Genomic DNA, 11,952 nt, shown 5'->3' with positions numbered 1-11,952 from the left:
GACAGTTCACTAACAAGAGACTTCTTCTAGGAATCCGATAGGGATCTGCCGTCTAGAAGATCATTTCCGTCAACAGCCTCCCCAAGAAGACCAGAAAGGGCCTGCTAATCATAGGTATCTTGATTAATAGCCCAGATCATAGCACCTCCTAAGCAGACTAAATTAGCATATTCCACCTTTTACTGGAACTTTTACGCATTATCAAACAAGACCTATTAGTTACCATTCTAGATAAGGTAGTTAATAGCTACTTCCTTGTTCTAGATGAGTTCAGATCCATTATCATCAATGATCTCTATGATTTCTAAATCCAGTTAGTAAAGTTAACAATATATACTAAGTATTATATAACAAACCTTTATAAGAGAGAATACTACTACTATCAGAACAAGCCCCCACATCTCCGGGGCCTAAGAACAGACAGCCAGGGTCTGTGTAAGAGTAATCGGACAAGGTAAATAAACAGCCATAGAAGCCCATTCCCAACATAACCTACAAGGGATCGACTTCAGCCCGCCAGAGAAGGTCGAGTGAGGTTTTAATTTCCGTCAAGTTAGTGTGCGAGCCGACCACACTTCTAATATATCTATACAGAGGTTAATAACAAATAAAAACATCAGAAGACAGTGCTAGGGAAGACTCACGGGTCATTTCCATCCCAAACACCGTACAGGTCGTAAGCCATCAGATTAGCCCAGTCAGCACCAGCTTCGAGCATTAAGGGAATATCAAAATTTTACATATACCAATAACTAGTCGGTATAGTAAACGTAATTCCGTAAGTCTCACCAGACTCGTCAAACACCTTTCTCAACTCATTAACGAGGTAAACATAGTTCACTATATCTACAGTCTTCCCTCCTCGATCAGACACAGCCGGGTACTCCCAGTCGAGATCGATCCCATCAAAACCATACTATTACAAAGTACTAAGAACCTCCTTAGCGAACCCTCTTCGCTTCTCAAAGGTAGACGCCACATCGGACTAGTATGATTGTGAATCTCCCGGATCACTAAAAGACCAACCACCAATACTCAAGTAACAGTTAAGTTAAGGATTATTCTCCTTAAGGGACACAAACTCTTCAATAAGTGAATCGACATTGTTTATTCTATTATCCATGAAGTTGATATTCCAAGAGCTATCATCGCTAAGACTTAGGCTAAATAGTACAAAGGCGTAGTTGATATGCGTCAATCCACTAACAGCTATGTTACTTAGGCGCCACTGCGCCAGGCATCATATATTCATCTACTGGACCAGGATTCATAGTATCCAACAACCCGATTAAGGATATTAATTAAGCTACACGAGGGGACAGTAGGATCTCCGCAGTTATCACCTTAACAACCATCACCATAAAAGTCATCTCCCGTTCCGCAGAATCCCCATTAAGAGCAACAGACCTAAGATATCAGCCAAGACTTATTATTACAGGTGAATGTAAATTTTACTTACATTCAGCAGGCAGCTAGCGGACGGGTCTATAGCATCGCTTCCACACTAGGCAGTGGCATTGCAGTTACTAATGTAATCAGTTTCACAAAATAAGCTGTAGCCACAGATCTAGATAGTACTTAGTGGATAATAGAGAGGTGTTAGACCTGATGGGAATGAGCTCACGCCTTAGTTATCCTTCTATTAACAACAAGCGTCGTTTACACATAGGCTGGTCGTGTTACAGTAGATTGTTTGTGATTTTGCAACTGAGGCAAACAACACAGTAAGAGGGAGAGCCCTCCAGAGCCAGGATGCTTTGATAATCATCATTGCTCCCTTCTAATGCCAGTAACATTTGAAGGTACGCACAATGAACTATCGATTGCTCGGTGAGCCCGGGCTATGTGAAGAATTTATTCCGAAGCTAGGAGCCACCACAAACAAGGTGGGTGACATTTCCGGCATTTTCTTCGGACTTGGGTCCGTATAGTGGGACCGAGTTTGGAAGTTTATCGTACCCAATCAGTTAGTGAATGAACTACCGGGGCCTCCTCGATACATGGGTGAATATCATTACGCAATATAGGAAATTAGAGTGTCGCAGATAGCAGCAATATATCCATAAAAATCAGGGAAGTGTGGTATGTAATTTTTCAGCCCACTCTCTATATGTTCTAACCGCTCTAGACATTAGGATTTTGGTCATGAATGGGTATGAGAAGTTTCAAACGGTGGCTTTCAGTTACGCTCCACTGGTGTCAATCGTTGAGATATGATTGCATAAATTTTTCAGTGTAAAATGGGCATCTTGATCGGCAAGTGCATTTCCTCATTGGGTCGGATGCTGATACAGTACGTCGAGCATGCGAGCATCGGCATGTAATTACGGTAAAAGTGAATATGTGATTTCTGTAGTTCCATTCTGCTCAGAGGCTTCGGCCACTTATAGACTGTGCGATCTGAGAGTATCGCCGTCGCTTTGCCGTATCCGCAGTGATGGCCATAAATAATCGATTTCGAGTACCGTGTTGCGCGTAAATGTTATTCCGATCTGCCGCTGTCGGCGGTGGTGCGTGGGTTCTCGTTGTTTGTTCAGGAATCAGGGTCCCAACCAAGTGAGGCGCCCCGCTAATCAAGCTAGCGAAGCTTTCACTGGTAATTCTAGTGTTCGGTTATTTAATTGAATCATTTATTATTTGGACCCCTACAATCCTTTGGACTCCTACAACCCTTTGGACCCCTACAACTCTTTGAACTCGCATGATGCCGAGATCCGTTCAACACTGGCAACACTGGCCGGGGGGAATCCCCACTTGCATCCAACCACACCCAGAACCAGATCTGTCTTGGGATCAAATCAAAGAGGAAGTTAAGGGCTGGCTACTTTTTGTGCAGGTAAAAATATTTCTAGCATTCACATCGTTTCGTGCTAACTTAAGCCAGGAAAATTGGGTGTCTGCAGTAAACGCAGGTTCCTCCGACGAGCACTATGAGTTAAACCACCGGCGGGAACTAGTAGAAAAATGGGCTTCGGCTACACAGGAATTTCGTGATGTGAGTTGACCTCGGTCTAACTCCGTGAAACCTTCAAAGTCCATTATACTAACTTTTCCCCTCCTCATGTAGGCATACCAATCACATGCACCTATAAGTCTTCCAGGCACAGAGGGGCTAGGTCTTGAATACCCAGCTAAAGCCTTAGAACGTCTCTACGAAACTTCCCAGCTAAGCGACAGCAAGACTTTGATTTGTCTCGCCCCTGTTGATGAGAAACATGCTACCAATCGGGCGCGATGGGTGAAATTCGCCATCCTATTATACAACTATGATATCGAGACTGGCCACTGTCTACTCGATGCTTATATGCCGTCGGAGGCGATCCTTAATCCAGAAACCACTACCGATCCTTCAGTGGAGGATTATCTGCCCTGGACGGACCTTGAGACCGCCAAGTTCGGGTCTATCTTTCTCACACAGACTGGTACAGTGCTCTATTGCGGTTATTACGGCCCATATATGTTGGTTGATGCACTAGGCCTGCAAAGTGGGCGTCTAACAATTGTCACCTATGAAACCAACGGGACCGTGAGAGATTCCGTTGACGTCCGCCCATTTAATATGAAATCGCCGTACTTATACGCATGTGTTAACTGGAAAAGTTTTGACAATGTCAAACATACTGATGGTGCTTATAGATACCAAAATCTGCCGTGGGTACTCTTTGACTTGACCTAATATGTCAAACTAACGAATTGATTTATAATTATAGACTTAATATGGACCTACCGATTATCGATATCCTCTGTCAAGCTAAGGACGTTAACCAGCTTCCAAAGTCAATGGCATTATGTGACCGAGAGCAGTGGATAAGTGATGTTGAGCTCTATGCCCCGGGCTACTTGGCTCTCGAGGCCGAAGGGCGCGGTGGAGAGTACCCCCTATCCAATCTCACTACACCAGCCTCCATCGAGTCAATTCAGAAGCAGGTTATGATCAATGTGCAAGACCCTAGTTTCACACACCCTGACTTCTCTTTCATCACTCCGGGTCGGTTTCCATGAATCTACTAGCTTTAAATCATGAATGATGAGAGTCGTTATCATGCCTTTCAAAGTTTGGTCAATGAGGCCTTTGTTGAATGTATCTAGTCTTCTGATATATCTCTCAGGATATAACTTATCTTATGCTACTATATTTATAGTGAAAAGAAAAAGTTAAAAGAAAAGCTCCTATTAATAGCTACTCTGAATGGAATAGGTTAAGGTGGGTATTTCTTCTGTGGCGATTCAAGTTTGGAGCTGAGAAAGAATACCCCACCAGAATTTGGAATATCTTTGATTTTTATCCCTTCAAGTTTTATCTAACTACATCTTTTAGTTATTCCTCTATCCCTTCCACCAGTTGACCTCCATCATCGTTGGCATCTGAGTTCATCACAAAGGAGAAAACCCGATTTTTCCCACCCTTAGCTCCTCCACTATTATAGGAAGGTTATCCGCAATCCCGGACCGCATCCAAATGCCAAATGATTTATTGACTGACTAGGAAATCTAGTTCTGCAGGCTTTACACATGGCTGATCAATCTTTTTTTTTCTTTCTAAGGCTTAGTTCTAACTTCTCCTCGCATCTCTTAGTTTCCTTTCCTGAGTTTCCTCTCTTCGCGTTTAATTTTGATGATAAATGAACACATATTGCTTGTCTTGTAAGTTGTTAGCCGTCACACTTATATAGTTCGAAAAAACTATATATTAACCTATATAAGTATATTACCACCGGTTTAGTCTAGCTCTTCTTAGTAATTATTCTAGGATCAAAGGAAGGATATAAGACTTATAGCCGGACTAGCGTAGTAGACCGTGGTAGCTATAATATTCCTATCCGCTTATATAACACACTATTACTTAAGTTAGAAATAGATATTCTAATCTTATCTATATATAAAAGAAATAGCTATAGTATAAATACTTAATAAGGAGTGGGTATATCAATTAATATTCACTAGACATTAATAATTATCTAGACAGTGACTATATAAGTAGGTCCTGCTTAATATATCTACCTCCTAGGGCTAGATGAGATAGGAGGGGCCTAAGACAGACTTTTATATCTAGGACTAGATCTTTACCTTAAGATTAAGTTATTCATTAAATACGCTTATAGATTAGCAGCGGGGGAAAAAGTCGCGTAGAGATTATAATAAGTCATATAGGGATAGGGGGGTGGCGGAGCTTAGGAGCTCGGTGATCCGGATCAATAGCAGAAATGCCTCATCTACAACGTGCAGGGAGATGGAAGGCGAGGAAAAGCAAAAATTGTTGTCGGTTGGGAGGGGGAACTGGGAACTAAATACCACCACACACGGAGAGGCATAAGGACACTTAACACTAACCCGAATTGGTATAGTGGCTAAAATGTTCAATATCTTCATCAATTGTCCGATATGGTGTAGTGGCTAACATCGTCGTCTCTCACACGACAGCCGGGGGTTCGATTCCCCCTATCGGAGATTTCTTTTTATTTTTTAAATATTTTACCTCCTGGACCCGAATGAGGTTGTATTGTGTAATCAATTGAGGTTACGATGCTCTCCAGAATTGCTTCTATGCCCACAAAGTAGGGAAAGCTTAGCTGCGCCTTGTCAAAAGCACACCTGGCATTTCAAGAATTTTGCTTGTACATAGGCGCACGGGTGGTCTAATCGTAGCTGTTTTTCAAATGCATTTTCTTTCGTTTGACGCTAAAAATCGCCCCATGGTCTATGGTCATTATGGCTAACTCTATTGGTGCGCTTCATCAAACAAGCTCGGGTCGGGTAGTCCGCTCAAAACTTTGTATCACCTGTCATGCCCAGGTTGAAGTAAAATTCTTCACATTTTTCGCCCAGACGGCAGATGAAATATGCGGAGCTTAATGTGTAAATATGCAAAGCTTAATGAAGCTTGGCCCGAAGCTTAGACCTAGACATCTGGATACATTAGCCGAGCCGACGTTAAACCCGGAATTGCCGGGTTCATATCAGTGCTGCGATTTTTAAGGTTGCAGCCCTACCAAAAAGATCAGGTTGGTGGTTCAAAATACATAGTAAAATGGAGAATTCGCCTCACGTCTACTCAATGCCAATCGAAAATGATGTCTTCTAAATTTAGACATGGAGGTGTCGAAAGAGCTTTAAAATGCCAAGAGAAAGAACTACATGGTTGTGTAACAGTACACCCTTTGACATGCATAAATTATTTGGAATTTGCACTGCATCCAATGGCATAAAAACAGCCATTTGGGACTGGCTTGTTGTATCGCTTTAAATGTTCATGGTCTTAAACTTGGTACTGTTTAGTTAGACTCGTCGTTCACACTCGGCTATTATACCACCCCGGAATCGCCGTTATGCTGGTGCCTGAAATTAGTGGACCTGGTGGTAGATCCAGCCCGGGGTAAAATTAAGCTGAAGGATTGGCACTAGTACAAGAACCCTTTCCTGGAAAATGAACCGAATCTGGCCAAAGCTTGTAGAAAATTGCCAGTGGTCAATTGATGGGCGAATCGAAGTTATATCCATATAACAATGAATGAAGTGAGGCACGGTGAGGGAGATAAATTGCAAACTTGAGAATTGAATATAGTATCTAATTGGCCGTGAGTAAAACAAAGAAGCAAACTTTTCTTTCCAAGGTTGTGTGGCAAGCCATCGTGGCGTTGACTTCGAATCAATAGTATGCACATGTGTATCTATGATATCAAGCCTCTCGCTTGCTTTAACCTTATATTTCGCCTTGGTACTGTCTGAAAATGCCCCACTCATACCTTCAACATTGTAGTAGTATATATGCAAGAAATTCCCAGACTAGGAAGAAGTACTGGTCAGGCTGAAGTTGTGGGCATTGCTAGGTACTCTCTCGGACGGGTCACTCTTTTGATGAACATTCTTTTCAAAACCTCATTCTTTTATACATCACGCTCTTTTTCCGTCCCAGCAGTCAGGGATGCATTGGACACAACTGCTGTTGGCATTCGGGGCCACAGCTTTTGCTCTTCCCTCAAATCAGAATGTCTGCCAATCTGAAAAACAGGTCATTAATGAAATTGAAAATGACCGAGAGGCTCGGGAATACTGCCGTAATATCGTGCTTCATATTCCAACTCACACGGCTACCGTGACGGAGACATGGACTCCACCGCCCAAGCTGGTCACGAATACTGTTTTTAGGACTAGCACTCACACTGCTTTGACCACCCACATTATCTCGCAGACAAGTACTGAACACTTCACCGACACTGTCACGGATCACCTCACTCTCTCAACCACCGATGTTGTCGATTCGACGCTGACACTGATGACCACCGACATCGTATATCAGACAGACACAGCCACCATAACCACCCTCTCCACCGCTACAATTACAAATCTTGTGACTGAGACCGACACCAATGTGGTTACCGCAACCTCTACCGCAACCTACGAGCAAGTTTATGGTCGCGATTTCCGGGGAGACCAATACGGGAATTGGCCCAACCAGGGGCCGCAGTGGCCCAATCAGCAGCAAGGCAATGTTCCCAAGCCTCTCCGTAGGCTTGGGAGCAAGGTTGTGTCAGAGATCTGCTCTTGTCTACACCTACAGACCCCAACAGTCACTCATTCAGTGACCAAGACTGCCATCAAGCCTACTGTGGGTTCTAATCTTGTTGATCAACAATAAAAATGAGGACTAAAGCTAACTTGGATTCAGATTACCTCTACTCAGACAGTTCACCGGACAGCTACTGTCACTGATACCATCCTGTCAACTCACCATGCTACGGTGGAAGTTACGAATACTGCAACTTTAGATTCAACTACTGTGATCACTGTTGTGCAAACCAGCTACTTCACCGACACTGTCACGGAGGAGTCTACTGTGGAGGTCACGGCAGATGTTACTACCCAGGTGACAGACACTGTTACTGTGACCGCCACGGACTCAGTGATTGTTTCGTCAACGGCTCTGGCTGAAGTCACCGTGACTGAATCATCCTCAAGACACGTGGTCCCTTCGTCTAGCTCTGCATTTATCGCTTCATCCACGGCCGCCAATGTGGTATCATCTTCAACCTCGGTTAGCTCAACTACCACTGCCGCATTTGTGGTTACGACAACTTCAAACTCAAATTATGGTGCTGCTACAGTTTCGTCGTTTGCTGGCCCAATTACACTCAGCTCTGCTGCAACAGCTACCATGACCCCGATTGACCCTCCTGGTGTCAACATGGGTGGCACCGGTGTTTTGACTCCCACTGGCGTCGCCCAAGTGTGGTATAACGCGGATGACAGCACCTCCGACTCGAGCTCCGCATACCCTTACGTCCGTTTGAACATGACCTTTACGGAAGATTCAATTGCCCTGGATCAGTCAATCTATATTAAAGATATTGTCTGCACTTCCTCCACTCTTTCCGGATCTTTCAACAATTCTGCTGCGTACAGTTATGCAGTGAGCTCTTGGCCGACTGATAGCGGCGTGATCTTGATCACAGCTGCGTCAGGCTGCAGTTCCAGTGGACAGAACATCTACTTCCTCTCTACTTCGATTGTCTTCACTGACTCCAGTGACTCCTTCGTTGCAACAGGTACCATTGAAGCAATTGCCGACGTCCTCGACAATGTTGGGATGGACTTTGGTGATCTTACATATGATACGGACGATAGCAGTTCGAGCTCGACCTCCTCAGATTTGGGCTGTACCTCTCCGACTTCGTCTACAATTGATGGCCTTCCCGCTATCTCCTGCGGAACAGATTTCGATGAGAACCTAGATGATGCTCTTGGATATTACTCTGTTGCGACCGAGGCTGATGCTGATGTAAGTCTCCAATATTCTCTACTATCAAATGGGGTATTTTTTTACAGTGTTAATAAAAATTCAGGCTACCTTACTGGATCTGGCTCCTGGATCATCAACTACTACAATTTCCCGAGTGATGCGTCGTAGCTTCTGGAGCAAGCTCAAGGCTGCCGTCACGAAGGTTGCAACTGTTGTTAAGTCAGTTGCTACAACGGTGGCGACCAAGGTGGCTACGGTCGCGAAGACTGTAGTCAGCACAGCCGTTTCGGCCGTGAAGACCGTGGTCAGCACTGTCGCAAGCACAGTCACAACTATTGCTAAGACAGTTGTGGCTCTTGCTACTCTGATCGTGACTGGTAACTACAGTCAAACGTTCGATATCTCGCTGGACATTGCCCCGTCCTCGTCTCTTTTGCTTACATCTCCCTGGGGTGAAGGATTCAAGTTCTATACATTGACCATGGATAAAGATGATTCTCACTTCTCGCTGGATGATACAGTCTTAGAGAAGGTCGAGGAGGAGCTTATTGGAGAAGCTGACCCCGAGCCCGGCATTGAACTCTGGTGTGTTGACTGTGGTGTCAGCGGTGAATTCAAACTCACCGGCGCGTTTTCAATCAGTGTTTCCAAGGGAATCTCAAAGGCTCAGCTCTCTTTGACTGGCAACATGTATGCTGGCTTGTTTATCGGACTTGATGCCTTTGCTGAGTACGATATTACGACTGAGCACGATCTCTTTACAGTCAGCCTGCCTGGATTCGAAATTCCTGACATTATTACCCTGGGTCCCAGTCTGTCGCTTGGTGTTTCTGCTGATCTTGATATCCAAGCTGAAGGTCAATACTTCATCGGTGCCGGGTTGATCTGGTCCGACATGAGTGCAGTTCTGGATCTTATTGACCACGCTGCGTCAACTCACTCAGGATGGACCCCTACTCACAACTACTCTGCAAGCTTCGACGGAGATGTCACTCTTACATCTACTTTGGGCATGCCGGTCACCCTGGAGTTCGGACTTAACATTTTGAGCGGAACTTACGAGAAAGAGGCGAAGTTGATTGACACCCCCGGACTCGTTGGCACTAGTAAGTCCCCCCCCCCCCTTCATCCTCAATATTATGTCAGTTACTAAAAAATATTAGTTGAGTACGATGATGATCTCTCCTATACAAATGGAGACGCAGATGTCACTCCTGCCAACGGATGCTACGGCATTACTTGGGACTTGGCTTTGGACAACACTGTCGTTCTCGACCTTTCAGACTTTGATGCTGGCACTTATACATTGGATACGTATACATTGGCAGACCTGGCTAATGGTTGTGTCGGAACAACTGTGACTTCGACTGCTACAGCAGCATCGTCGACATCTACCACATCGTCGACGTCATCTACAACAACATCAACATCTACAACAACCTCGGCCACGGCCACTGCCACCCCAACCGGACTTTCCATGGACTATTTCATTTGGGGAGACTCTGACCAGACCACCCTTGCAAAGTCCTTGTTCATGGTTAACGGGGACATCAGGATCATGCTTCCCGAACTTTTGGAGGACTTCACCAATTCCTGGTCTGGAACATCAAAATCTTCTGATACGAAGAGTATTACTATGCTCTTTGAGTATAACGGTGACATTCGCGTGTTTGTATCTTCGGAATATGCTGCTGAGATATGGTACATCTTGCCAGGTGCTGTCAGCCTGTCTCCATACACTTCTGAAGTTGTTTCATACACCAAGCCCTCAAGTGCTGAGATCACAATCGTCTCCGTTGTCTGGGGTATCGGTGTTATCGCCAATGAGACTGTATACGATGCACTTTACGAGAATGCCGCGGCCGGAACCTCGTTTGAAATATCAAACACATTCTTTGGCGAAGACACCTGGGTGGACTACGTAAAGACTGGTGTCATCTTCTACCGGGACGCTTCAGGAAACCTGCAGCACCTAAGTGGTGATGAGAGCAGCACTGTTTCTTTCCCCACCTCTGCCATGACCAAGAGAGATGTCAACATCGTTGCCTCGAAGCCGCCTCAGGCCGAGACGAAGACCAAGACAGAGCTCAAGACAATCCCTGTCAGTGTTCCGACCGTCAAGAAGCGTGCGTCGTCCAAGAATATCAGTTCCTACGGTCGTAATCTCCTCTTTGGCCGGTCCGACAATAGCACCACATCATCAAACTCTACCAGTTCCGATGATAGCACTGGAGTCGTGACTATCACCGACACCACAGGTGCCCTCTACTTGAACCCCTCTATTAACGGCACTCTGTTCGTTTCCCTCGTTAGCGACACCACGAACATCACCAGCTTGACCGGCGGATACCAGTTTGCAGCCGACACCACCGAAGGAATCATCATTGGTGATTCCGCCTCCCGTCTGCTCTACTACTTCCCCGATACAATGAGTGCAGTTGGAGCCTCGCGTCTGCGTCTTGGAGCGTGGGGTGAGATTCCCAAGACTGCCAATCTCATCAGCCTTGTTCCGATGTCCACTGGAAGTGAAGAAATTCTGGTCGCGATTGATACGCTTGGAAATTACTACTTCCCCTTCGTTTGCGGCATCCAGAATCAGCTGAACAAGGTGTTCCTCGTAGCAGATGTTGACAATGGTGCCAGCGTTCTCGAGAGCGATGATCTACTCTACACTGTCGTTGGAGGTGTTGCATCCAACTGCAATGTTTTGGCTTTGGTGGCCTCGGGCCTTTAAACGATGGATGATGGCGCCTAATGGCTGGGTTCAAACTTGAACGGTGGATTTTTACCACATTTACTTGCAAATACTGCATATTTCATTCTTTTCCTTCACTTCATATATCTGCCTCATTTTGTCTGGATAAAATTTTAATGTTACCAATAAACCATGACTTCAAGGTTTATGGGAAGATCATAACACATGCGTGTTACTTTGCCTAGCCATCTGAGTAGATCATGTCTTTGTCAATCTAAAACGAATAGAGCGAATAGAAACAGACCACAATGCGCTCAATTAGAGAAGTCAAAGCATCAGGCCAGCTTCCCAGCCATTTGATGCAGCCACAGTTTGCGATCAAATCGCTGCTTTAATAAGGTCCTTGCAGCAGGAAATAGATGGCCACAATAAACGTGAATTGTTGATTTGGAAGGTTGATAGCGTTTTAACTTCATCATCCATAGATCTTCACTGTGTCATTTTGAGTGCAGTGGGGAGG

At 45.0% G+C, this 11,952-nt stretch overlaps 6 protein-coding genes across 6 annotated transcripts; 2 read left to right on the top strand and 4 right to left on the bottom strand.

The window, feature by feature from the left end:
- Positions 1 to 104: 104 nt before the first annotated feature.
- Positions 105 to 489, bottom strand: N7466_003947 (bacteriodes thetaiotaomicron symbiotic chitinase; the record flags this gene model as incomplete). Its single annotated transcript, XM_057163344.1, has 2 exons — positions 105 to 157; positions 357 to 489. 2 exons carry the CDS (start codon positions 487 to 489, stop codon positions 105 to 107), a joined length of 186 nt encoding a protein of 61 aa, XP_057022025.1.
- Positions 490 to 492: 3 nt separating this feature from the next.
- N7466_003946 (bacteriodes thetaiotaomicron symbiotic chitinase) lies at positions 493 to 718 on the bottom strand (the record flags this gene model as incomplete). The annotated part of the gene is made up of 2 exons (XM_057163343.1): positions 493 to 586; positions 645 to 718. The coding sequence occupies 2 exons, from the start codon at positions 716 to 718 to the stop codon at positions 493 to 495; spliced, it is 168 nt and encodes a 55-aa protein (XP_057022024.1).
- An 18-nt stretch (positions 719 to 736) lies between these two features.
- Positions 737 to 981, bottom strand: N7466_003945 (bacteriodes thetaiotaomicron symbiotic chitinase; the record flags this gene model as incomplete). Its single annotated transcript, XM_057163342.1, is given in 2 exon segments — positions 737 to 916; positions 931 to 981. 2 exon segments carry the CDS (start codon positions 979 to 981, stop codon positions 737 to 739), a joined length of 231 nt encoding a protein of 76 aa, XP_057022023.1.
- Positions 982 to 1,051: 70 nt separating this feature from the next.
- N7466_003944 (uncharacterized protein) lies at positions 1,052 to 1,271 on the bottom strand (the record flags this gene model as incomplete). The annotated part of the gene is given in 2 exon segments (XM_057163341.1): positions 1,052 to 1,202; positions 1,219 to 1,271. The coding sequence occupies 2 exon segments, from the start codon at positions 1,269 to 1,271 to the stop codon at positions 1,052 to 1,054; spliced, it is 204 nt and encodes a 67-aa protein (XP_057022022.1).
- A 1,430-nt stretch (positions 1,272 to 2,701) lies between these two features.
- On the top strand, positions 2,702 to 4,002 carry N7466_003943 (uncharacterized protein; the record flags this gene model as incomplete). The annotated part of the gene is made up of 4 exons (XM_057163340.1): positions 2,702 to 2,836; positions 2,885 to 2,995; positions 3,068 to 3,651; positions 3,711 to 4,002. The coding sequence occupies 4 exons, from the start codon at positions 2,702 to 2,704 to the stop codon at positions 4,000 to 4,002; spliced, it is 1,122 nt and encodes a 373-aa protein (XP_057022021.1).
- A 2,920-nt stretch (positions 4,003 to 6,922) lies between these two features.
- N7466_003942 (uncharacterized protein) lies at positions 6,923 to 11,471 on the top strand (the record flags this gene model as incomplete). The annotated part of the gene is made up of 4 exons (XM_057163339.1): positions 6,923 to 7,606; positions 7,667 to 8,776; positions 8,841 to 9,843; positions 9,901 to 11,471. 4 exons carry the CDS (start codon positions 6,923 to 6,925, stop codon positions 11,469 to 11,471), a joined length of 4,368 nt encoding a protein of 1,455 aa, XP_057022020.1.
- Positions 11,472 to 11,952: the final 481 nt, after the last annotated feature.

The sequence above is a fragment of the Penicillium verhagenii genome (genome assembly GCF_028828195.1).
Source record: "Penicillium verhagenii strain IBT 33310 chromosome Unknown utg000005l_segment0_segment0, whole genome shotgun sequence".
Lineage (NCBI taxonomy): Eukaryota > Fungi > Ascomycota > Eurotiomycetes > Eurotiales > Aspergillaceae > Penicillium > Penicillium verhagenii.
Note: the sequence above shows the minus strand (reverse complement) of the source record. Positions and strands in the feature narration are given on the sequence as shown.